The sequence below is a fragment of the Microcebus murinus genome, chromosome 9 (assembly GCF_040939455.1).
Source record: "Microcebus murinus isolate Inina chromosome 9, M.murinus_Inina_mat1.0, whole genome shotgun sequence".
Classification (NCBI taxonomy): Eukaryota; Metazoa; Chordata; class Mammalia; order Primates; family Cheirogaleidae; genus Microcebus; species Microcebus murinus.
In genome coordinates, this window is record NC_134112.1 from 89,591,735 (window position 1) to 89,616,410 (window position 24,676).

The window sequence follows — 24,676 nt, forward strand, 5'->3', positions numbered from 1 at the left end:
TTGTTAAGTCAGTATTTTAGAAAATAAAACACCCTGATTTTGTTCACTTTTGTTTTCATATACAAGAATCTTTACAGTCAACATGTACTTCTAGATGCTGTATTGAAATTGCTGGCAGAGTCTATTCTATACAAACTGAACAATCTGGCCCCTTGTTTTATTTGTAAAGGTTCAATGTATCTATGCCTGCCTACTTCAATCTGCAAGGGAGTGTCAGAAAGGCCCCGCATTCGCCGAGCCGTGAGTTATCACTAACTTTTCAGATGTGTTAATGAATGTGGAACAAAAGCAGTTGTGTTTAAAAGCAAAAAAGGACCATCAAAATAACCTTTATTATAGTAGCAGGCTGAACACTAAATGGATTATTCCAAATTGTGTCAAAAATAACCTACTAGAGACTATCCTCTAGAAAACCTATTGTTGAACTGCTCTGAAGCTATCATTTTAGCTGTAAATTACTGTTCTTCAAACTTCATATGCCCTGGTTACAAATTAGAATTTTCTTTAAATCTTTTTAACCATGTTAAAACAATTTGAACAAAATCTTACCCCATCTAAAAATGACACTATTTAGTTGAATTCAAGTTAAACTCTTCAATGTAAGACCACATGAAGGGGTAAAGTTTTAACCTTTTTTGTTATTCACATGTGGAAACACAGAAATTAATTTAAATGATTGAATCACTTCCTAGATGAAAGTTTTTGGAGTGCTGCAGGCATCATGTGAAGTACAGAGGCATTTACAATATCTTTTGGTACCAATAGTTCTCGCTTCAGTAATTCACCAGTAGGTTTTCATTCATCATTGATACCAATTTGAGGCTAAAATAAAACACCTACATTTCTTAGGGCTTATTCTGTATAGAAAGAGGAAACGTCTTTTGAGTTTTTCTTTCGTTTTTCCAAAGAGATTCTAAGCAAAAAAAATTGTAACTAACATCAGTATTTTGTTATTATTTCTAGTTACTTTTCTTTTTCTTAGACTCTTTAAAGTTTTGAGTAGATAGCCATATTTGATAAGCAAGTTGGATGCTTCAGTTGCTTAGGAGGTGTATTGTGTTATATGAAGACAGAATCAATTTAAATGTACCCAGTTTGGCAATATATATATAGCACAGAATACATAAAACTTGGAGATATGGAACCTTTGGAGGCATTAAAGTTAACATTTCATTTAGGCAATGTGCCTTTGTTTGACTGGTGTGTAAGTCCTTCTTCCAGGTTTGTACGCTCTTAAACGCGTTATTCTACCCTCTAACTCCTCCCAGCAGCAAAAAGGGAGACACTTCAGCTGGAACAAAATAGTGGAAGAAATGGCGTCTGGGGTTCAGTGGGGATTCGCAGTGTGTATGCAATGTTTGCAAGATTACTTTTTATGTTTTCAATTACTGTAAACAATTACAAAATATATCAATGCTTATCAAGAAGGGAACATTGTATACCAGTAGAAACTCTCCTAGTGGGTCTGCTGCAAGTCGCTTAACCTGTTGGGGCCTTAGTTTTCTCATCTGCAGTATGAAGGAGTTGGACTCAATAATCTTTAAGGTCCATTCCTGCTCTAAAACCCTATGCTTTTCTGAAGTACTGTATTTAACAGAATGCATTGCTTTCCCACTTTGACTATTTGAATTACATGTGCAGTATACTTACTGCAACTGCATGTTCTCTAAAATAGCTTTTCTATAGGATGTTATATAAAAAACTAATCCCTCTTGAGCTGATTTATAAATGTGTGTGTATATAGCCACACATAAAAAGCTAGTGGTAGTAGGGCTCTCAGAAAATAAATACTTTCCAGTTGTCTAACCTTGAATGTTATTAACTTTTCTATATTACAGGAGATACTACTCGCCAGCGAATCAAATTCAGTGATGACAGAGTGTGCAAGAGTCACCTTCTCAACTGTTGCCCCCATGATGTCCTTTCTGGAACTGTACGTAGTTTTTAAATTTATTGTTTGATTACTGGTATGCTGTAGTAATGAACTACTTGATGAATTCTTAATTCTTTATCAAATTATTAACAATTTTTTGACACTGTGTTGCTTTCCTTATTGTTTATTCAGGTTTGATGATTTAAATCTGCAGTAATGGGTTTCCTCAGAAAAGTAGCTGATGTTTTTTTTTATGTTTATATTTTTTCCATTCTTCAGAGCAATTTTTAAAAAAGCATTTGGAATACAGAGGTAGTTATGATGTTATACAACATTTGCACTTTTAGTTGAGAAATAATATAATTGATTTTTAAAATAGTTCCCTTTACTGTTAAACAGAGTAGACTTTTGTACAGACCAGTATACATTTTGATTAAGATTTGTGAACATTTATATTGAGGAGTCAGTGGGGGGAAACATATTAATAAATCACCCACCTTAATTTTTTTTTTTTTTTTCACATGAGTTTACTTGGGGACACCCACCTTAATTTGAAAGTAGTGTTATTACTTAAAATTCATCCATATTGCTGACTCCTAATAACATAAAACTCAATTGAGATTCTGTGTTTGCAGAGATGTTGGTTGATCTTAGAATATCATCATCTTAATTTGGAAAATAAACCATGTGGTGACGGACCTATTTAAACAGAACAAACGATTTGATTCCCTGAGTTTTGGATTTGGGTGAAATGATTACCACAATTAGCTTCTCGTTGCATCTGATGGTAATGGGGAGCTAAGAGGGGCTAAACCTTGAGCTGGTTTTATTTCTCATTTGCCAAAAATGACTAAAATGAAGAAAAGATATCTGGCTTGCCTTTTCAGAAGCTATGAGTTCCTTAGTTAAAGATGCCTAAATCAATGGTTTCTTTTTTGATTGGAAGAGTTAAATTAAGGACATATGCTGAAGAGAGATGTATCAAAGCATGTACAATAGAAAACATGTCTTTTTCCAGTAGGAAAGATAATTGAACTATATTATGTTAAAAGGAAAAAAGAGCCCTTTTTTAAAAAGGATACTATCACAAGAAGAAATCTAGTTTCTGAGCACTTGAATTAGGAGTGTGATAGATAATATAACAGATAAGCTCCCTTATATCTACTCTTTAAAGTTTATATAATTGAAGTATTTTAGACTGTGCTATAATGCATTTGAAATCTATAAAATCTGTAATTGTAGCATACTTTGATTCTCCACATTTACTATTGTATAACATTTAAGTTAAAGTCATTTCATGGTTAAATTATCATTTCAGATAAATTTTGAGAACAAGATTAACAAAAGGGCAAAATTTATTTTTTATTTATTTCATTTTTTAATACTCTAAAACCAGCCATAGCAAGACTTTGACTTGTTATATTCTTCAGGTATGGCATTAATAATAAAAATAAGACTTCACAGTTGTTCACATTTCATAATGTCTGTACCATATTTATGCTCATTTCTTAAAATAATTGTGAGGTATATTATTGAACAGTTTACACATTGGAATTTAGCTTTATTAAGTGACTTACTCAAAAGCACTGAGCTTTGTTAAAACTGAGACCAAATTCTAATTTTTAAAAAATATTTGCAGTGTTTTTTATTGCAGAAAATTTCCAACATATATAAGCAGAGATAGAATACTAACACGAGCAGTCATAGACCTAATACTTATCACTCAGCTTTAACAAATTATTAACATTTTGCCATTCTTCAGACTCAAATTTTCTGATCTGATTGTCCAGCGTGCTTTCTGCTTTGCAAGGAATATTTAATCTTTTATGATCTTAAATAAAAAAGATGAGTAACTCTGGGACTTTCCTTCTTCTAAAATTCTTATCGATGGATTGTAAGATAAACTTTTTTTTCTTTCAAATTTTAACAACTCTGAAATGTGCATCTTAAAATCTATGGTAGAGGTTGGGCGCAGTGGCTCACGCCTGTAATCCTAGCACTCTGGGAGGCCGAGGTGGGTGGATCATTGGAGCTCAGGAGTTCGAGACCAGCCTTAGCAAGAGCTAGACCCCATCTCTACTAAAAATAGAAAGAAATTAATTGGCCAACTAAAAATATATAGAAAAAATTAGATGGGCATGGTGGCGCATGTCTGTAGTACCAGCTATTCGGGAGGCTGAAGCAGAAGGATTGCTTGAGCTCAGGAGTTTGAGGTTGCTGTGAGCTAGGCTGATGCCACGGCACTCTAGCCCAAGCAACAGAGTGAGACTCTGTCTCAAAAAAAAAAAAAAAGAAAAAGAATCTATGGTAGAAAAACATTGTCTTAATTCGTTGCATTTTTCTTATGGTACAGAACATGATGAAGTTTGAAATTGATGATATCGTGAATTACATAAAAAACAGTTAAGACAAGCTCTTCCGAAGGCACCTTCAGAAAAGACTCTGGAAGAAAAATCTCTACCGTTTGTCAGCCTAATTAACAAGATACTGTTGTATGTAAAGATAAGATTAAGTTGTGAACTTCTTGCAGAATTTAAAAAGAGTTTTGAGTTGTGAACCTCTTGCAGAATTTAAGCAGATTTTTAAGGACTAGCTAAAGGACTTTGTGAGACTCCAGAGTTGTCACAGAGTGGTATCCTTAAGAACTTGAAAACCAGCCAGGCGTGGTGGCTCATGCCTGTAATCCTAGCACTCTGGGAGGCCGAGGCGGGCGGATTGCTCGAGGTCAGGAGTTCAAAACCAGCCTGAGCCTGATTGAGACCCCTGTCTCTACTAAAAATAGAAAGAAATTAATTGGCCAACTAAAAATATATAGAAAAAATTAGCCAGGCATGGTGGCCATATGCCTGTAGTCCCAGCTACTCGGGAGGCTGAGGCAGCAGGATTGCTTGAGCCCAGGAGTTTGAGGTTGCTGTGAGCTAGGCTGACGCCACGGCACTCACTCTAGCCTGGGCAACAAAGCGAGACTGTCTCAAAAAAAAAAAAAACAAAAAAAAAAATTTGGAAACCATACATTGTGTGATTTCCTCATGAAAAAAGCACTGTTTATAACAGTTCACCCTATGTACAAATGGTTTGTAATTACAGAGCTATGACTTCTTTAGCAACCAATCCCTATAGAACAAATGCTTTTCTGGGACATAGTCTAATAGTTGACAGCTCTTTATGTTGAAGATGTCTGTTTCTTTTCTTTTTACATATTACATGAAGAATGAAAATAACTAAATTATAACTGATAATTTTATAATACTTTTTCTTTGTTGTATGTCTGAAGGTTGCCCTTTAGTTTCCCTGACCTTGTTCGTGTGATCTGTCACTTCCTAGCAGAATATGACTTACCGATACTCTACATTATTTAGCAAAAGAATAACATAGAAGCTTGGTGTGGTAGCTTGTGCCTCTAGTCTCAGCTACTCAGGAGACTGAGGCTAGAGGATTGCTTGAGCTCAGGAGTTTGAGTCCAGCTTGGGCAACTTACTGAGACCCCCATCTCTTAAAAAAGTAAATATAAAAGGATATACAGAAATGTATTCCCTAGCTATTTTTATTATAAGGAGGTTGGACTTTATATCAAGCACTTGGAGATGGAGAATGTGATTTCTGAAACTTGTATTCATAATTCACATTTAGTATGGACTTTCTTTCATACTGAATGAAATTCAGTTTCATTTTCATTTCAAAAATGTTCCTGTAGCATTTTACCTTTGTTAGTCTGGCATAACTAATTCTTAATTAGCTTAAGATGAACAGAATCAAAATAATTAGATTTTTGGCTAATTATTTTTATAAGAAATATAGATATTTCTTATAGCTTAGGCAGTTACTATACTTCAAAGACTTGGATTATTTTCCTATTCATCTAGAATATTTTCTTATTCTAGTCCCACTCTTTTCCTCCTTTTGACAGACTTGGTTTCTCCCTGTTTTATTCATTGTGCACACAGTAAGCAACATCCCCTTTCAGATTTAGCAAAACAAAAAAACCTAAGCTGACTTGTTATTTTTTCCAACCCCAATACGTTGTTTGTGGTGCATATCTTCCCTGAGGAAAGATAAAGATACTGAAGTGCTTTTTTTTTTTTTTTTGAGACAGAGTCTCACTTTGTTGCCCAGGCTAGAGTGGGTGCCTTGGCATTAGCCTGGCTCACAGCAACCTCAATCTCCGGGGCTCAGCGATCCTACTGCCTCAGCCTCCCGAGTAGCTGGGACTACAGGCATGTGCCACCATGCCCGGCTAATTTTTTGTATATATATTTTTAGTTGGTCAATTAATTTATTTCTATTTTTGGTAGAGATGGGGTCTCGCTCAGGCTGGTTTCGAACTCCTGACCTTGAGCAATCCGCCCGCCTCGGCTTCCCAAAGTGCTAGGATTACAGGCGCATGAGCCACCACGCCTGGCCTGAAGTGCTTTTTAATATCTTTCCTAGTAGTTGTGATTTGGGAAAAAGTATATGATTGTATTAATATATCTAAAGCATTAAATCTAAAGCCAAAGATGTAGTAAGCTTGAAATTAAAATCTGCAGACATGGAAATGTATACTGTCATAATATGCCTATCCAGAATTCAGAAATGACTACCACTAATTTTATTATAGCTGCCATCATAATATAATTTTAGTGTTGAAAGGCCCTTATGTCTTCTAATGTAAAGTCATCATTTTATAGATGAGAAAAATTAAGGCTTAGAGAAATTGTGCTTGTCAAATATCTCACGATCAAAAAAATCAGTGTTCTATACCATATAGGAATCTTATGTTTACTTAAATCTAAATACTTACAAAAAATTTGTGGTGGTGTTAGTTTTTTATAACAGTGACTTTGAGATGTTTCTGAAACATCCTTGGAAGTATCTCTTGCACTAAGGACTTTATACTAAGGACTAGGCCAACATCTCCTATTTCAGCTACACTTGTGTATATTTTAACACATTAACTGCCATGTGAGTTGTATTTAACCCACTAGTTTTGAGCACAGGGCCTCGTGAAGCAAAACCCTGCATTTGGTCCATGAAAAATCTTGTTGATGTTCTTATTGTTGCAATTAATATTGGCAAGTTAATTCTTTTTTTTTTTTTTTGGCAAGATGGATGAAGCTTAAGACAAGCTAATTCTAAAAATGATTAAATGAATGGGAGTCAATAAATTCTGTTTTTCATTAAATTAGAAAGGATTGTTTTGTTTTAGATTTTTATTCTGTTTTCATAGTAAAACACTGGCCCCAAGGAAAAAAAATGTTTCTTATAGTGTGCAGTTGATGTGTTAAATATAGGGATTTTCTATGAAATTTCATTTAAAAGCGTCTCTGCTGCTCAAAAATGAGGACATTTTCAAAGAACTGATCTTGAAAAATACTTAGCAACAGGATTAGGGACTTTGCTAAAATCATTATCAAAATAAAAGATTATTTGCCTTTTTGAAGTGATTGAATGGGAGTATTGGTTGTCAAAAATTCTGATTGAGTTTTATGGTGCCCCAGCAGGTTCTGGGTTTTGTCCAAAGTGTAATTTTTACTAATTGGAAGTCCTTTATTGCTTCCCTGACTCTTCTTTTAGGGCCTGGTCTAAAATCAGTTCCTTAAATACATACAAACCTGAACTTTAAGACTGCTGGAGTTTCTATGATAGTACGTAAGTGAAAGAGCGATGAAAATATGGAGAAGCAGATTAAGTGTTAAGAAGTAGATCTGTACCAAATTTTCTCAACCAGCCACTAGAATGTAAGTTTCATAAGGGCAGGAACATTGTATCATTCAGGTTATATCTCCAGCATCTAGAACAGAGTCCATTCATTATTGTATATTATTGTATCGTATTGAACCTACCCAAAAGTAGAAAAACCAACCTTGAGTTTTAGAAGGTAATAATTGTTTTTTTGTTTTTAGACAGAGTCTCACTCTGTTGCCTAGTTTAGAGTGCCGTGGCATCAGCCTTGCTCACAGCAACCTCAAATTCCTGGGCTCAAGCAATCCTCCTGTCTCAGCCTCCTGAGTAGCTGGGAATATAGGCATGCGCCACCATGCCCGGCTAATTTTATTTTTCTTAGTCTGTTATATATACAGTCCTTTAATCAACATTTCTAGACACCGTATAAACCAAAAATGCATTTGATGCCTAAGAAGTTAGAGGCACATTTAAAGCTTCCCAGTGAATAATCAAAATTTTACTATCAAATCTTAAAAACCAAGTCTTAAATAGTTTAGAGCATTGTTAGCAAATAGGCATGTGAATACTCTGAACTATCCAACTTGGGGTACTTACTCCCTTTGGAAGTAGATAACCCTTTTCTATCATTCTGAATCTTTTTTTTTTTTTCTTTTTTTTAAGAGTCAGGATCTTAGGCCAGGCACGGTGGCTCACGCCTGTAATCCTAGCACTGGGGGGGGGGGGCGAAGGCAGGCGGATTGCTTGAGTTCAGGAGTTCGAAACCAGCCTGAGCAAGAGTGAAACCCCGTCTCTACTAAAAATAGAAAGAAATTAATTGGCCAACTAAAAATATACAGAAAAAATTAGCCAGGCATGGTGGCACATGCCTGTAGTCCCAGCTACTCGGGAGGCTGAGGCAGCAGGATTGCTTGAGCCCAGGAGTTTGAGGTTGCTGGGAGCTAGGCTGACGCCATGGTACTCACTCTAGCCTGGGCAACAAAGCGAGACTTCCTGGGCTCAAGCAATCCTCCCACTCCAGCCTCTCAAGTAGCTGGGACTACAGATGCGTGCCATCATGCCCGGCTCTATTCTGAATAATATTACAATCTTCATTTTATATACTACTTAAAATAATATACTTCAGGCTTATGGAGGTGACTTTATTTTTTTTAAGGCAACCCACAAACCATATGTTTTAGAATCTTGTTCTGGTTTTTAGTCCTTGTCTCTAGGTGAGATTTGTCAGCACTTTTGTCTATTAGATTAATGGTTAAGTACAAATATACATCAGTGTAGGTATGATGGACTACAGTGTTGATGTCCAGTTTTATAAATCAAATGCAAATTAATTATACCTTTTATTGTTGAATCAGTCTGAGGGAGGAATCTTTTTAACTTCTGTAATGAAAAATTTCAAACATAAAAAAGTAGAGTTGTAAAGTGAACTTTCATGTACCCATCAACCAGCTTTAGTAAATAGTTTATTTATGGCCTACCTTGTTTTATTTAGTCACTTATGTTCTCTCCCCCACATTTTGTTTTTGTTTTTGTCTTGAGACAGAGCCTCACTCTTTTGCCTGGGCTAGAGTGCCGTGGCATCAGCTTAGCTCACAGCAGCCTCTAACTCCTGGAGCTGAAGGGATCCTCCTGCTTCAGCCTCCCGAGTAGCTGGGACTGCAGCAACAATATCTGGCTCATATTTTTATTTTTAGTAGAGATGAGGTCTCACTCTTGCTCAGGCTGGTATCGAACTCCTGACTTCAGGCTATCCTCCTGCGTCAGCCTCTCAAAGTGCTATGATTACAGGCATGAACCACTGTGCCCAGCCTCCCCCACATTTTTTGTAAAAGCAAATCTTAAATCTTAGATCTGACTCTTGAGACAGTATAAATAGAAAGTAGCAAAGAGACCAGTTATTCCTAAACAGGGAGGTCTATAAGTCATTGTTGGAGCAGATTGTTTTTCATAGTCCTACTATGTGTTTAACACATTGACTGCCACACTAGAAAAAAAATTTTTTTTCCTTGTGGCCACAATGTTTTACTAGGAAAATAGAATAAAACTTCAAAAACAAAATGATCCTTTCCAACTTAATGAAAAGTTTGCTCTTTTTTCTTGTTTTCTGTGCGTGAGTTATACGCAATTTGAAAAATAGTTCTCGTAGCTCCCAAGGTGAAGAGACATGTGAGTTACATATACTTCATGAGGCCCCAGGCTCAAAACTAGCATGAGTTAAATACAACTCACATGGCAGTTGATGTGTTAATATATTTCACTGTCACATTTGGTTTTCTATACAGTGAGTGTCAAATGCTTAGTAAAATATCAACCAGAATTCATTCTCTTAGTATTTTTCCCAAGCTCTCCAGATGTTCTTTAGAAATATATATCTTTTCATAAACTGTATTTTAACAAGTCTTAGGAAAGTAGTGTGTTCTCTGAGTCTATTCATTGAAAAAGGTAGTGTGGTGTTATAAATACATTATTTGGAGGATGTAGCTCATTAAATAGAATAGAACAAACACATGGTAATGAATGAAAACTTGAAACAAAAATATTTTTATTATATAGGTGATTAACCACAAATATCAAGCAAAGTTACAGATAATTACAGATAGAATATTTCTGTCATTGAAAATATTTTTTAAACTGTGATGAATTCTATACCTTGTTGTGTAGACTGGCAAAATGAAAATGACTTCGTTGGCCGGATCCTAGCACTCTGGGAGGCCGAGGCAGGCAGATTGCTCGAGGTCAGGAGTTTGAAACCAGTCTGAGCAAGAGCGAGACCCCGTCTCTACTATAAATAGAAAGAAATTAATTGGCCAACTAATATAGAAAAAATTAGCCGGGCATGGTGGCACATGCTTGTAGTCCCAGCTACTCGGGAGGCTGAGGCAGGAGGATTGCTTGAGCCCAGGAGTTTGAGGTTGCTGTGAGCTAGGCTGATGCCATGGCACTCACTCTAGCCTGGGCAACAAAGCAAGATTCTGTCTCAAAAAAAAAAGGGGGGGGGGATGGCTTAGTAAAATCATTTCCAGTTTTATGATTCTTGTTAAGGACACTTTTATAAGCATATAAGTGTTTTGACTGTGACCTATATAGAAGAACATTTTGAAGATATATTATCCCATAAGATTTTTTGGTCTACAGGATCAAATATATAGTTATATGTATTGATTTAGTCAGATGATATAATTTGTAAAGTTTCCAAGTTTAGATAAGTTTTTGTTTTTTCTCTATTTATTATAATAGTGTTTAGAGTGATTAAATTTAAGTAACAATAGGATTAAGCAGAGGAAGAAATAGAAAAGAATGAGCAAAGAAGGATCAGATTAATGAGGGCTGAATAGAGAAAGTAAAGAGAATTCACAGTGCTTGTTTTTAGAACTGTTATTTCTGAAGTCATACCATCTGCAAATAAAAACCAATGTGACTATAACATTTTTGAAGAACTAATTTTAAATGTAAAAGTTAACAATTCCCCTTCAAGAAGTGATTTAATTTTTCATCTCTCTGAAAATAGTGCTGATGGCTGAGATCACCATTCATTCACTCACTTAACAAATACTTGAGTACCTACTATGTGCTGTATGTTATGCTAGGTGGTGGGGATACAGAAGTGGACATGGGTTTGTGCTTCAGTGGTGGGAGCTGACAGCGCAATGCAGGAGACACACAACCAAGTATGAAAAGAAATAATATTTCAAGTAGTGATAAGTGCTATGACAGAAAAGCATGTTTAGGTATTTCATTGTGTTTGGGAAGGGACGGGGAGGGGGCCAAGGCAAAGGGCTACTCTGGTTGGGTGGTTAGAGAAAACCCTTTAGAAGAAGTGACACTTGGAGAGATCTGAATGTCGAGGAGGAGCTGGTCATTCCTGAGTGGGAATCAACTTGACATATTGTTCCTACACAGAAACTTGTGGTAGTTCCCAGTTGTTTATCCCTGTAGTAAAAAATCTAAAATCCACAACCCAGTCTACCTCCCCTGGATTGAATAAATCAGCACAGACTTCTCATTTGATCAAAGTGGTTTATTCATTGTTGTCTCACTACTTTCCTTCCCTAGCATGCTTCTTATTTATGCTTACCCTTTTTTCTCTTCATGCAATATCTTTTTTCCTCTCTACAGATTTAAATCCTGCCTGGTTTACTGCATATGATTGCTTTAGCCTGTAGCAGTTTAGCCCCTGAAACCTAGTATAGCACCTGCTGTCTGTGCTGCTGAATGGGCACTTGTTACTTATCTTGTGTATATGGTCTTTGTGGGGCAAGACCTCTTGTTTTAATTTTTTCTAGTTATTTTTGCTTATCTAGGGTCAGAAATGGATACAAAAGTATTTCCTGCCATGCGCTTCAAAAAAATATTAAGGTAGAAGAAGAGCATCATTTTTCTTTATCTACTTGGGGAAAAATGGACTTGGAGTTGGAACATACACATGGGAAGGGGCAGTTAAGAAATTGAGAAATGGGCTAGGTATGGTGGCTGACACCTGTAATCCCAGCACTTTGGGAGGCCAGGGCGGGAGATCATTTGAGCCCAGGATTTTGAGACCACCCTGGGCAACATAGTGAGATCCCGTCTCTACAAAAAAAAAAAAAAAATTGGGAAGTGGTAGAAAAGCAGGAACTGCTTTCTGTGTGCAGTGTGCCCCATTTCTCTACACCCTATACTCATGTTTAAGACTTGTTGATATGCAGGTGAGACCCTGTTCTCACGTGATTTGTTAATGAGGGTCTCCTGTAAAAAATGCTTGAGCTATAATTCCAAGGAAGAATATGTAAGACTTTCGGCTTGGAGAATTTAGTTGAATAAAGAAAGACTATAGTAAATATAGTCTTAGATCTTTACTAGACACTGCTACTTAGATTTCCTGCTATTACATCAAAATCAGCATGTTTGAAACAGGACATTTTTCTTCACAAATCAATTCTCCATTTGATTTAGTCAGTTCTCTTGGTGGCATTATTGTTTTCTCTTACTTGAAATACTTGAAGCCTTAAAAAGACTCTTGATTTTTTCCTTTCCACACTTAATTTCCATTAGTTAAAAACTGTTGATTGAGAGGCATTGTGAGCTGTACTAAAGATCTGCTCAGATTTTTACTCTATTGCTACTAGCTTTTGCTCTTAGGCAAATCATTTGGCATCTCTGAGTCTTGATTTCCTTATCTGTAGGAGGATGTGATGGAATTGCTGATTTCAGAGATCCTTCTTGTCTTTTTTTTTTTTTTTTTGGAGACAGAGTCTTACTCTGTTGCCCTGGCTGAGTGCCGTGGCATCAGCCTAGCTCATAGCAACCTCAAACTCCTGGACTCAAGCATTCCTGCCTCAGCATCCTGAGTAGCTGGGACTACAGGCATGCACCACCATGCCTGGCTAATTTTTTCTATATATTTTTAGTTGGCCAGTTAATTTCTTTTTGTTTTTAGTAGAGACAGGGTCTTACCCTTGATCAGGCTGGTCTCAAACTCCTGAGCTCAAACGATCCGCCTGCCTCGGCCCCCCAGAGTGCTAGGATTACAGTTGTGACCCACCTGCCTGGCCCCCTTCTTGTCTTTAAAATTATTTTTTTTTCTTTTTTAGCATTCTGATTATTTCCATCACTGCCTTTCTTTTTTCTTCTAATTTTACCCTAGTGGCTTTATTCCAGGGTTGTTGTAATAGCTTTTCTTGCCCTTGGTGTCTTTCTTGTCAATCCATCTTGTCAGTCTGTCCGGTGGTGTTGATGCTTCCTAAACATAGATTTTTATCATATGATTTCTGTTCAAATAGTCAAGTGTTCTTCTTTGCCTATAGAATAAATTCTGCATTTTTGGACTAATTTTTAGATTTTTTCATAATTTAGTAGTTACAGGCTGCAAACTGGTTGCCTTTGGGGCCACAGTAATTGTATATCCTTTTTTTTCAACATTATTTTCCCCAATCCTCTACAAGAAACCCTCGGGTTCCAGTTAAGCTGCTCACATTTTTCATTTTCCAGGTAGGAAATATTTATTCTTCTCTTGAAGCATTTGCTCTAGCTATTTCCCCGCTATTCTTCCTTTCATATGTAAATCATCTTCACTTTTCCTGGAAACCTCTCCATATACTCTGAAACTATAGCAACAGTTCTTTTTCATGAATTCCTTTGAAAATGGATGAATTAGAAATATGTGAAGTTATGAGCCAAGAAAATATGCTCTTCAATTAACATCTGTTGAACTATAATATTGTATCATACAACAAAATATTGAGCACCTTTTATGTGGCGGGCACTGTTGTAGATATTGGGGCTGTAACAGTGATCAAGAAAGAAAATGTCCTTCCCTCATTGAAGAAAGTGCAATCAGTATGCAAAAATAAGTATATTTTTGCATACTGATTGCACTTTCTTGTCAATCCTCAATCAATAACCTATCCTCAAAGTGCTTTCATAAACATCTTATTTGATCTGTACAACAATCCTGAAGTACTTGAGAAAAGAGAAGTTCAGAGAGAGTAATTGAATTTCTTAGAGTCAAGTAGGTAATAAGAGAAAGGGAGGTCCTGTGACTTGGTCCAGTACCCATTCTCTCTTAACTTGTTTATCACTTAGACAATATAGTCTTCAAGTACAAGAGGATATAGCATAAAACATGAATATTTCCCTTTTTTTTCTTTTATTGTTAAGATAATTTTAAGAGAAAAGGCACTGTTCTGTTGCCCAGGCTCAAGTGCAGTTGACACAATCATACATAGCTCACTGTAATCTCGAACTCCTGGGCTGAAGCGATCCTCCTGCCTCAGCCTCCCGAGTAGTAGCTAGGATTACAAATGTGTGTCACCACACTTGGCTAATTTTTCTGTATTTTTGGTAGAGATGAGGTCTCACTATGTTGCCCAGGCTAGTTTTGAACTCCTGGCCTCAAGCAATCCTTCTGCCTTGGCCTCCCAATGTGCTGGGCTTACAGGCATGAGCCACCACACCCAGCCAAATGTTTCCCATTATACATCATCCCCCTTCTCAGACCTAAACCTGGTCAACACTGTAGTGTACATCTTTCACTATCCTTTGCATTTATGCAAGCATGTGTGTGTGTGAACAAATGGCATTATATTTTTTGAATGTTTTTTCACTTGTCTTGAGGAGGTTTCCATTATCAGTCATGTACATTTAAAAAATGCATAATATATTGTAGTGTAGGCTGTTCTTTGTTTTCCTTATCTGGTGAGTTTCACTATATTAATAGTCTTTGTTTCTGTTTTGAGTGTGTGATGTGGCATGAAATCCTTGTATGTATATCTTCGTGTACATTTGTAACTTTAATGTCTTGTTTTTTTCATTGTGAATATAAATTCCTTGATAGGAATTATATTCTCACATTGTTTTGTAATTTGGTTCAAGATCTGTCTCATAGGATTGAGCAAATATATTAGCATATACCCAAACTAGTATTTTTAGTTATTTGAAGCTGTTGCTATGCCAATTTCTATTACTGATATATTCATTAACATAATATTGTCATTAATGTACACTTGAAAGTACACTCAAATGTATAAATTAACCCTTTGATTTGCTCTATTATGATGTCATTCTTTTATGGCTGGGCTTGGTGGCTCACGCCTCTAATGCTAGCACTTCGGGAGGCTGAGGTGGGAGGATTGCTTGAGGTCAGGAGTTCGAGACCACCCTGAACAAAAGAGAGACCCCATCTCTACAAAAAATAGAAAAAACTAGCAGGGTGTAGTGGTGCACGCCTGTAGTCTCAGCTACCGGGGAGGCTGAGGCAGGAGGATCACCTGGGCCTGGGAGTTTAGACTACATGAGCTATGATGAGGCCACTGCACTCTAACCCCAGTGACAGAGTGAGACCCTGTCTCAAAAAAACCCCAAGAAACAAAAAATTACTTGATGGTTGAATTCTTTCTTCAGTCTCCTAGAAAAATAGTTGTCAGAACTGTATTTGAACTACTTAGATATCTGGGAGCTTACTAACCCCAAGGAAGCTTGTTCCACCTTTGGAAAGCTGTGATTATTAGTAAGTATTTTCTTTTTTTAAATTTTTTTTTTAATTTTAGCATATTATGAGGGTACAAGTGTTAAGGGTACTTACATTGCCCATGCTCCTCCCTCCTCGAGTAAGAGCTTCAAGCATGACCATCCCCCAAATAAATATTTTCTAATATTGAGGGGAGTTAAAATCTGACTCACCAGAGTCCCTTGGGGCCATAATAAATCTATTTGTGCTTGTTAATGAAATGTTCCTTAGTTGATTGATAACTAGGTTCACATCTTAGTTGATTTTTCTCTTCTCCATCTACTTCTGTTCCCTGATTTTTTTTAATATAGCTTGATTTTGAGACACTCGTATGATTTATTCATACCCGTTTTTTGAAATGTCTTAGCACATAGATATTGTTTTGGAGGGCAGCAGTTTGCTTTAAAACCAGCCTCAGTAGAGATTTCTCATGTTGCTCATACTATGTCCTCTTTAAGTTAGTTTTATACCACATAGCTTTATCTCAGTCATGCCATACTGTAATCCTTATTCTTGACTAGTTATGTTTTTTAATTTATCTGATTATCTGGTCGTATTTTGTTTTGTTGTTGTTTGGTTTTTTTTGTTTCTAGACAGGGTCTCACTCTTGCCCAGGGTAGGGTGCAGTGGCATCATCACAGCTCGCTGCAACCTCAAACTTCTGGGCTCAAGTGGTCCAGCCTCCCAAGTAGTTGGGACTACAGGTGTGTACCACTATACCTGGCTAATTTGTCTATTTTTTGTAGGGAAAGGGTCTTGCTCTTGCTCAGGCTGGTCTTGAACTCCTGGCCTCAGTGATCCTTCTGCTTCTCTTTCCAATTGATTCTTTTATTAGCCAGTCAGCCAACAGTCCTTACTTAGGGTTTTTTGGGTTGGTTTTTTTTTTTTTTTTTGAGACAGAGTTTCACTCTGTTGCCCTGGCTAGAGTGCTGTGGCATCAGCTTAGCTCACAGCAACCTCAAATTCCCGGGCTCAAGCAATCCTCCTGCCTCAGCCTCCCAAGTAGCTGGGACTACAGGCATGGGCCACCATGCCCAGCTAATTTTTTCTATATATATTAGTTGGCCAATTAATTTCTTTCTATTTTTAGTAGAGACAGGGTCTCGCTCTTGTTCAGGCTGGTTTCAAACTCCTGACCTTGAGCAATCCGCCTGCCTCGGCCTCCCAGAGTGCTAGGATTACAGGAATGAGCCACTGCGCCTGGCCTGGACTTAGGGTTTTCTTTCTGCAATTGATTCTTTTCTGCTTCTCCTTCTAAAATGCTAGGATTATAGGCATGAGCTACTGCGCCTGGCTTGGTCACACTTATTTGTAAATTTGTTTGCTTGAATATATAACTACTATAGGACTTCATATGTCTTTTTCTTTTAATTTTTTATTTCTCTTTTTATTTTTTTGTCATAAAAATGAGCAATGATCTTGCTAAATTCATATTTATTTCTTTACATTTTATTAATCCTTTTGAATCTCGATCCAGTGAGTTTGCTATCCTTTTTAATTTGGGATATTGTACAAAATTGACCACATTCTTTGTTTTATACATATTCAGGTTGTTGGCAAGAAAGTTAAATAGGCAGAGTCATTTTTCCTTTTTTTTAAAATTTTACTTTTTATTTTTTGAGGCAGGGTCTTGCTCCATTGTCCAGGTTAGAGTTTAGTGACATCATCATAGCTCATTGCAACCTCAAACTCTGGGCTTAAGTGATCCTCCTGCCTCAGTCTCCTGAGTAGCTGGGACTAATGGTGTGCTCTGCCACCACTGGCTAATTTTCTATTTTTTTGCGGAGACAGGGTCTCACTATGTTGTGCAGGCTGGTCTAAAAATCCTTACTTCAAGCAATCTGTCACTTCAGCCTCCCAAAGTGCTAGGATTACAGATCTAAGCCACCACACCCAGCCTCATTTTTAGATACTGTATGCAAAGTTAAGTCCCAGACCTGTGTGCTGTAGATACTGTAGACCTCTTTCTTTTTACCAAAAACTTGCCTGTGATTAACACTGGCCTAGTTTTTTTTTGTTTGTTTTGTTTTTTTTAAAGATCTGCCTTCTTAATCTTTTATAAAAACTGAAACACTCTTTTCTTGACTTTTCCTAAGGTTTTCATTTGCTTCTCACTCTCTAGATCCAGTAAATGCATTATTTTTAGAAAGGTCTCCTCTGACTACCTGCTCCCAAGTGGCCTCCATGGTTATGAGGAGCATTACTATTTTATTAGGTCACCTAACTTTGTTCATAGTTTATCATTTGTTACCCCTCTTGTAGAATGTAAGTTCCGTGAAGTCAGATACTATGTCTCTGTAAAGCATAGTGCTTGGGCTGTCCGTGTTTTATTGTACTTTTACTTTGTGTATAGTTTTTGTAACAAAACCAAAAGGAATATTTACTGTATTGTTTTGAATTATTGTTGTTGTTTTTTTTCTTAATTTAAAGACAAGGTCTTATTATTTTGCTGATCTTGAGTTTCTGGCCTCAAGTGATCCTCCCGCCTCAGCCTCTGAAAGTACTGGGATTACAGGCATGAGCTACTGTACTCAGCCACTTTTTTGAATTATTGTACTCCCTTTTCACCAACCCTTCAGAGATTTTGAGACATTCTGGTCATATATCTCCAATTGGAAAAATCTCTGCTTTGATCATCCATTAATGATATCTGTAATTATCTTTGTATCTTGCTCAATTTCTTTCCAAAAGGATTTCATGGAAGATGTTGCCCAGATACATGTAACAATGGATGGATTTTTAGGGATTTTGTCTCAGATATGAGAAAAGCCTCTAGTTTGGTAAATAATGTCTAATTGGAAATTCCTAGTAGAAAGTTCCTAGTGTTCAGTAAGAGTATTTATTTTATTTTCCTGACATATGCTCATCATAGGTAGGATTAGGTACTTGTTCTTTGTGAATTTGTGTGGGGTCTTATTAATAAGTTATATCCTTACTAGTTCACTTGGAGTGTTGTCTGATGTAAGGGCCACCAGTCTGTTTTTTGAGGATTCCATCTTTATTTGAAAAACAATGCTCTTCAAAGAACATTGACCACAATTCAGCAATTTGATTTATATGTACGTTCTTTTAGTTTAGTTTTAAATTAACGTTATCTGTCCTGTGTTATGAGGCTAAGTGAAGTATGTTGTGATATAGAAGCTAGAAGGTTTTTTAGGATTCCAAAAAGTTTGTCATATCCATTTGTTCTTAAGTACAAAAGTAATCACTGTTCCCATCTGTTGTAGACAGAATGGTGCTGTTATTTTTCTGGCATCAAGTTTTATACTTGTCCTTGAAATTTTGTAATTTGAAAGTCCATAAATAAAGCAGCATCTGTATGACTTAATATGTATTCTGAAGAGAACTATGGTTGTTAATGTATTTTTGAAAAGTATGTTTTCTGTTTTAATATTATGTATCTTTTCTCCCCCCAGAGAATGGATCTTGGAGAATGTCTGAAAGTCCATGACCTGGCTTTAAGAGCAGATTATGAAATTGCATCCAAAGAACAAGACTTTTTCTTTGAACTTGACGTATGTGATTTTGCTTTAATGGATTATATTTCCTTTTTGCAATAAAATATTTTCAATATGGATTAATATGTCAATAGGAAAATCTTAGCAAATTATCTTCATTGTGGTTATATGAAGTATAATATATACTTAAGTAAGATCATGTACTTTCTTGATAACACTTTTTAAAATATGAAGTGAGACTGAGTATTTTAGGAAAATGTGTAAAAGTCATGTAATTTATATGTTCCTTTGAAAATTAAGCATATTCTTGCCAATAAAATGTAATGATTAAAGAAATATCACTTTAAACAAATGTAATCAACTAATTTCTAGTGTATATAAGGATCTTTCTCCAGTTATTCTGAATTTTTTAGATTCATTTATTTTTCATGTCTATATACGTATATACAGTCAGCCTCCTGTATCCATGATTTCTGCATCTGTGGATTCAAAATGTTCTTGGATTGAGAACCAAAAACCTTGCATTGAAAATATTCAGGGAAAAAAGATGGATTGTGTGTCTGTACTGAACATGTATTGATGTAGACGTTTTTCCTTGTCATTATTCCCTAAACATTACAGTATAATATTTACAGGGCATTTACATTGTATTAGGTATTATAGGTAAACTAGAGATAATTTAAAATATATGGGAGCATGTGTGTAAATTACATGCAAATACTGCACCCTTTTATATAAGGGACTTGAGCATCCTGGAATCAGTCCTCCCTGGATACTGAGGAACCACTGTATATGCATATGGGGGGTGGGTATTTTTTTTTCTGTCCCCTCCCCTCCCTCTGGGGGTGGGTATTAAGCATGATGTTTTTTTTTTTTTGAGACAGAGTCTCGCTTTCTTGCCTAGGCTAGAGTGAGTGCCGTGGCGTCAGCCTCGCTCACAGCAACCTCAAACTCCTGGGCTCGAGTGATCCTTCTGCCTCAGCCTCCCGGGTAGCTGGGACTACAGGCATGCGCCACCATGCCCGGCTAATTTTTTATATATATATCAGTTGGCCAATTAATTTCTTTCTATTTATAGTAGAGACGGGGTCTCGCTCTTGCTCAGGCTGGTTTTGAACTCCTGACCTTGAGCAATCCGCCCGCCTCGGCCTCCCAAGAGCTAGGATTACAGGCGTGAGCCACAGCGCCCGGCCTAAGCATGATGTTTTTAATGTAAAACTAATAGAAGAAATAGAGCATTTAGATATACCATTTAGATATCTAAAAGGACCCAAAATGTGACCATATTGTGCTTTTACATGAAAATTGCTTGTGTAAAAATAAGGAAACTTTTTTCACATTTTTAGAAAGGGTTTATATAAAGCATCTATATAAAGCATTAGCATTACATAAAACATACTAATATGCATAAATCTCATGACACATTTTATTAATGAGATAGTATGTGTTTTTATTTGGTTTGGGATTTCAAGCAATACATAGGCTCCCTGTCTTCTCTGAACATCTAAGAATTTCTGCTAATGGAAATGAAAATTATTTTTGTAAATATAATTTAATATATGGCTGGAACAATCGAGTGAAACACCTTAAAGTAATTTGATTATGATTTAATACACTTATAATACACTCTGGGCTTAAATCACAGCAGGGCTCATCATCATTAGGCTGTTTTCAGTCTTCTTCTATTATAATATGATGATACATTATTTTCACATACTGAGTATTTATAGGATAAATATGTAGAAATTGAACAGCTAAGTCAGATAGTAATTTTATAAATATTGCTAAGTTGGTGTTTCTGAGAATTAGTGATTCACACTCCCACCAGTAATTTGTGAAATTATCTCTTTCCCATCTGACCACATAATGTGCTGTCCAGATTTCTTTAGGCAACTTAGATAGATGAAATGTGGAATATAAGTATAGTTTTAATCTGCATTTATTTCTCTTATGAGTGAGTTTGTGAACATACTGCATGTATTTAGGATCTAGTTATGTTTCCTTTTTAGTGAACTGTCATTATGCAACTATTTGGGAGTTATTGGCTAATCTTGGATATTAGCATTTTTCTAATTGATTTGTACTAAAGTACTCTTTACATATTATGGAAATTAGATTTTTCCTTAGATATATACATTGCAAATATTTTTTCATTTTTGTTTTTTTGAGACAGAGTCTTACTCTGTTGCCCTGTGTAGAGAGCACTGGTGTCATCATAGCTCACTGCTGAACCTCAAACTTCTGGTCTCAAGGGATCCTCCTGCCTCAGCCTCCTGAGTAACTGGGACTTCAGGCTCATGCCCTGATACCCAGCTAATTTTTCTATTTTTAGTAGAGATGGAGTCTTGCTCTTCCTCAGGCTGGTCTTGAATTCCTGAGCTCAAGCAATCCTCCCACCCTGGCCTCCCCAGAATGCTGGGATTATGGGGATGAGCCACCTCACCAGGCTGGGTTTTCTTTTCTTTGTTTTTGCTTTGGAGAATTTGGAGAATTTTTTTTTTTTAATATTTTATGTTATTTTTCTTTTTTCTTTTTAATTATTGAGCAGTTAGAAGAGATGCCTTGGAGAATTTTATTTTTTCATTTTTTTTTATTTTGAGGTGATAAGAGTTCTTTCCAGTGGTTTCTTCGGGTATTTTTTGGGTTAATTTTATATACCTAAATCTTTGATCCATCTTGAATTTATTCTGGTCTAAGGAATTGAGGTATGGATCTACTCCTTCCCCCAAATAGTTACTTAGTTACCCAACACTGTTGATTAGTGCATCTTTTCTCATACTGCTTTTCAGAGGCCACCTTTATCTTCACATAAGGAAATTTGAATAGATTTCTATTGTGGTTTAAAAGATAATTTGCAAATTTAGAAAATGAAATAGTTATTTTTATGTCATCACAGTTAAAAGTTTTTAAATGATCCTTACTGCTTTTTACTTTGAGGAAATTCTTGTATTATTTCTGTGTAAAGATATTTTCAATAAGTTGATTTTCTGGTAGTAATTGTCTTTTAATTAAACTTTGTAGGCCATGGATCATCTGCAGTCATTCATTGCAGATTGTGATAGAAGAACAGAAGTGGCTAAGAAAAGGTTAGCAGAAACTCAAGAGGAGATTAGTGCTGAAGTGGCAGCAAAGGTAAGAATTTCAGTCATTTAATTAGTACAAAGTATAGTTTTAATTCACTATTTTTGTTCCATTTAACTTTTTATTTTGAAATAATTAGATTTTCAGGAGATTGCAAAGACGTACGCAAGGAATTCTGTGTAGTCTTTCTCGCCTACGCTAATGTTAACATATTTCACAACTATCATGATGCCAGAGAAATTGATATTAGCCTTATCTTTCTATTTTATTCAGATTTCACCAGTTATCCATGCATTTATTTATGTATGCATGTGTGCATGTATAGCTCTATGCAATTTTAGCAAATGTGTAATTACCACCATAGTTAAGATACTTAACTAGAGCATCACCAGAAAATGTCCTCATGTTACTTCCCTTATAGCCACACCTACCCTCTCCCTGACCATCCCTAGCCCCTGGCAGCCACTAATCTGTTCTCCATCTCTGTTATTTTATGGAGCGTTACATAAATGGAATCCCGCAGTCTGTATCTTTCTGAGATTGTCGTTTTTCTCTCAGCACAACTTCCTTGAGATTCATCTAACTTGTTTGTATCACTAGTTCATTCCTTTTTATTTGAGTAGTACTCCACTCAGAGTACCGGATATACCACAGTTTATTCACACACTGAAGGACATCTGGATTGTGTCCAGTTATTGGCTAATACCAACAAAGCTGCAGTAAACATTTGCATACATATTTTTTGTGTCGACATACAATTTCATTTCTCTTGGGTAAATGCCCAAGCATGCAGTTGCTGGGTCATAAGTTGAATCTGTTTCTAGTTTTGAAAGCAACTGCCAAATTGTTTTCTAGAGTGACTATACTATTTTACATTCCTACCAGCTATGTATAAGTGATCCAGTTTCTCCACATCTGTGATAGCATTTGGTTGCATCACTATATTTCATTTTATCCAGTCTAGTAATATCTTATTGTGGTTTTGGTTTGTTTCCCTAATGACTAATGATGTTGAACATTTTTTTACGTGTGTTTGTTATCTGTATATCCTCGTCAGCAAAATATTTTGTGTAGCTTTTGCCAATTTTCTAATTGGATTGCTGCTTTTTAAGTGTGAAGTTTTGTTTTACTGGACTCACTACTTTTAAAAAATGTTTTGTTGTGAAGTTACACAGAATATGTAGGGAGAAAAGTACAGTGAATTCCAGTGGATCCGTCACCAAGTTTCAAAGCTAACAGTTTTTTGTTTTTGTTTTAGTTGCTTTTAAAAGCAAATTTTCAGATATCATATAATTTTAGCTGTAAAATATAACCATACTATCACATCAATATATTATGGTAAAATATAACCATAATATTACAGTAAAGTTAATAATAATTCTTTAATGTTATCTAATCAGTATATGTTCATTGTTCTCGGTCAGTTTGTTATCAGAATTCAAACAAGGTCCTATATATTGCATTTGGTTGATTTGATGACTTACTACTTTATAACATTATTCTGTCAGTTAATATACTAGTTCATTTTATGAAAATGCAGAATGGGAGAAAAAGATTTACCCAGGTAGAGTTCAGATGACAGCATTAAAATAATGTTCAGATATGTGTGTACAAAGGGAAATTGATTCCCTTGTTTGAGAAGAAGGTTACTTTTTTTCTGAAGATGGATACTTTAAGATGGGCATCCTAAAGCACAAGAGATGTAGCTAGTATCGCATGGTTGAGAGACCCATGACGAGTGCTTGGAAGAGGCCGAGTTGTATTGCGTATCTATCACTACAAAAGTGCTATGTAACAGACCACCTCAAAACTCAGTGACTTAAACAGTAAATATTTAGTCCATGACTTTACAGTCGATGATTTAGGCTGAACTTGACTGAGCACCTATTTCTGCCTAAGCTGGGCTTCACATACCTTACAGTTAGCTGGAGGCTACTGAGCCATGCCCAGAAGGCTAGCCTGGCCATGTTGTGCTACCATCAAGGTGGTGGCAGAGGAGCAAAAGCATCAAGCCCAGTCACACAAGTGCTTTTCAAACCTTTCTTGGGTCATGCTTTATACCATCCCAGTAGCCAAAGCAAGTTTATGTGCAAACTCAGAGTCAGAGTATGATGGCACACAGTTTCATGAGAAAGGGCATGGAAACAGGGAAGGGTGAAGAGTTTGGGGCATCAGAGCAGTCATTGAATGACATAATTAAAGGAAATACCATTTTGGCAGAGAGGGTAGATAGTGATAATAGAGATGGGAATCTTGTTGAGTGTAGGAAGATCTTGGATTGAAGGAAATTTGAAAAGTAAAGATTGTTGGCAGACTAGTTTGTTGGGACTGGATGTTCATACCAAATTAAGACCTTTGCTAATATAATTGGCTACGTAGCAAACTAAATACTAATTCTGTGGCCAAAATAAAGACTATGTATATATATCATATGCAATTAAAATAGTAGGAATGAACTATGTTCTTACGATGCTGCTGCTGAGGAGGAACATATCAGATCCCAAGGCAAGAATTAATCCCAGTGGAAAGGCAAGGACTAAGGAGTAGGGGCACCACGTTAGTATACTGCAGATCAACACGGTGCTGTGCAGTCTGTGTGCAAGGCACACTTTCTCATTT

General features: G+C 36.2%; 1 protein-coding gene across 11 annotated transcripts in view; it reads left to right on the forward strand.

The window, feature by feature from the left end:
* LUC7L2 (LUC7 like 2, pre-mRNA splicing factor) overlaps positions 1 to 24,676 on the forward strand; it is a 56,071-nt gene that overhangs the window by 13,707 nt on the left and 17,688 nt on the right. For 9 of the 11 annotated variants that reach the window (XM_012767979.3, XM_076006645.1, XM_076006646.1 and 6 more), the window contains 3 exons: positions 1,839 to 1,933; positions 18,935 to 19,033; positions 21,998 to 22,108. In XM_012767979.3, the coding sequence (XP_012623433.1) occupies positions 1,839 to 1,933; positions 18,935 to 19,033; positions 21,998 to 22,108 (305 nt within the window). Of the gene's footprint in view, positions 1 to 169; positions 241 to 1,838; positions 1,934 to 18,934; positions 19,034 to 21,997; positions 22,109 to 24,676 lie in introns of all 11 variants that reach the window. The other 2 variants (XM_012767981.3, XM_076006644.1) reach the window with 1 other exon arrangement.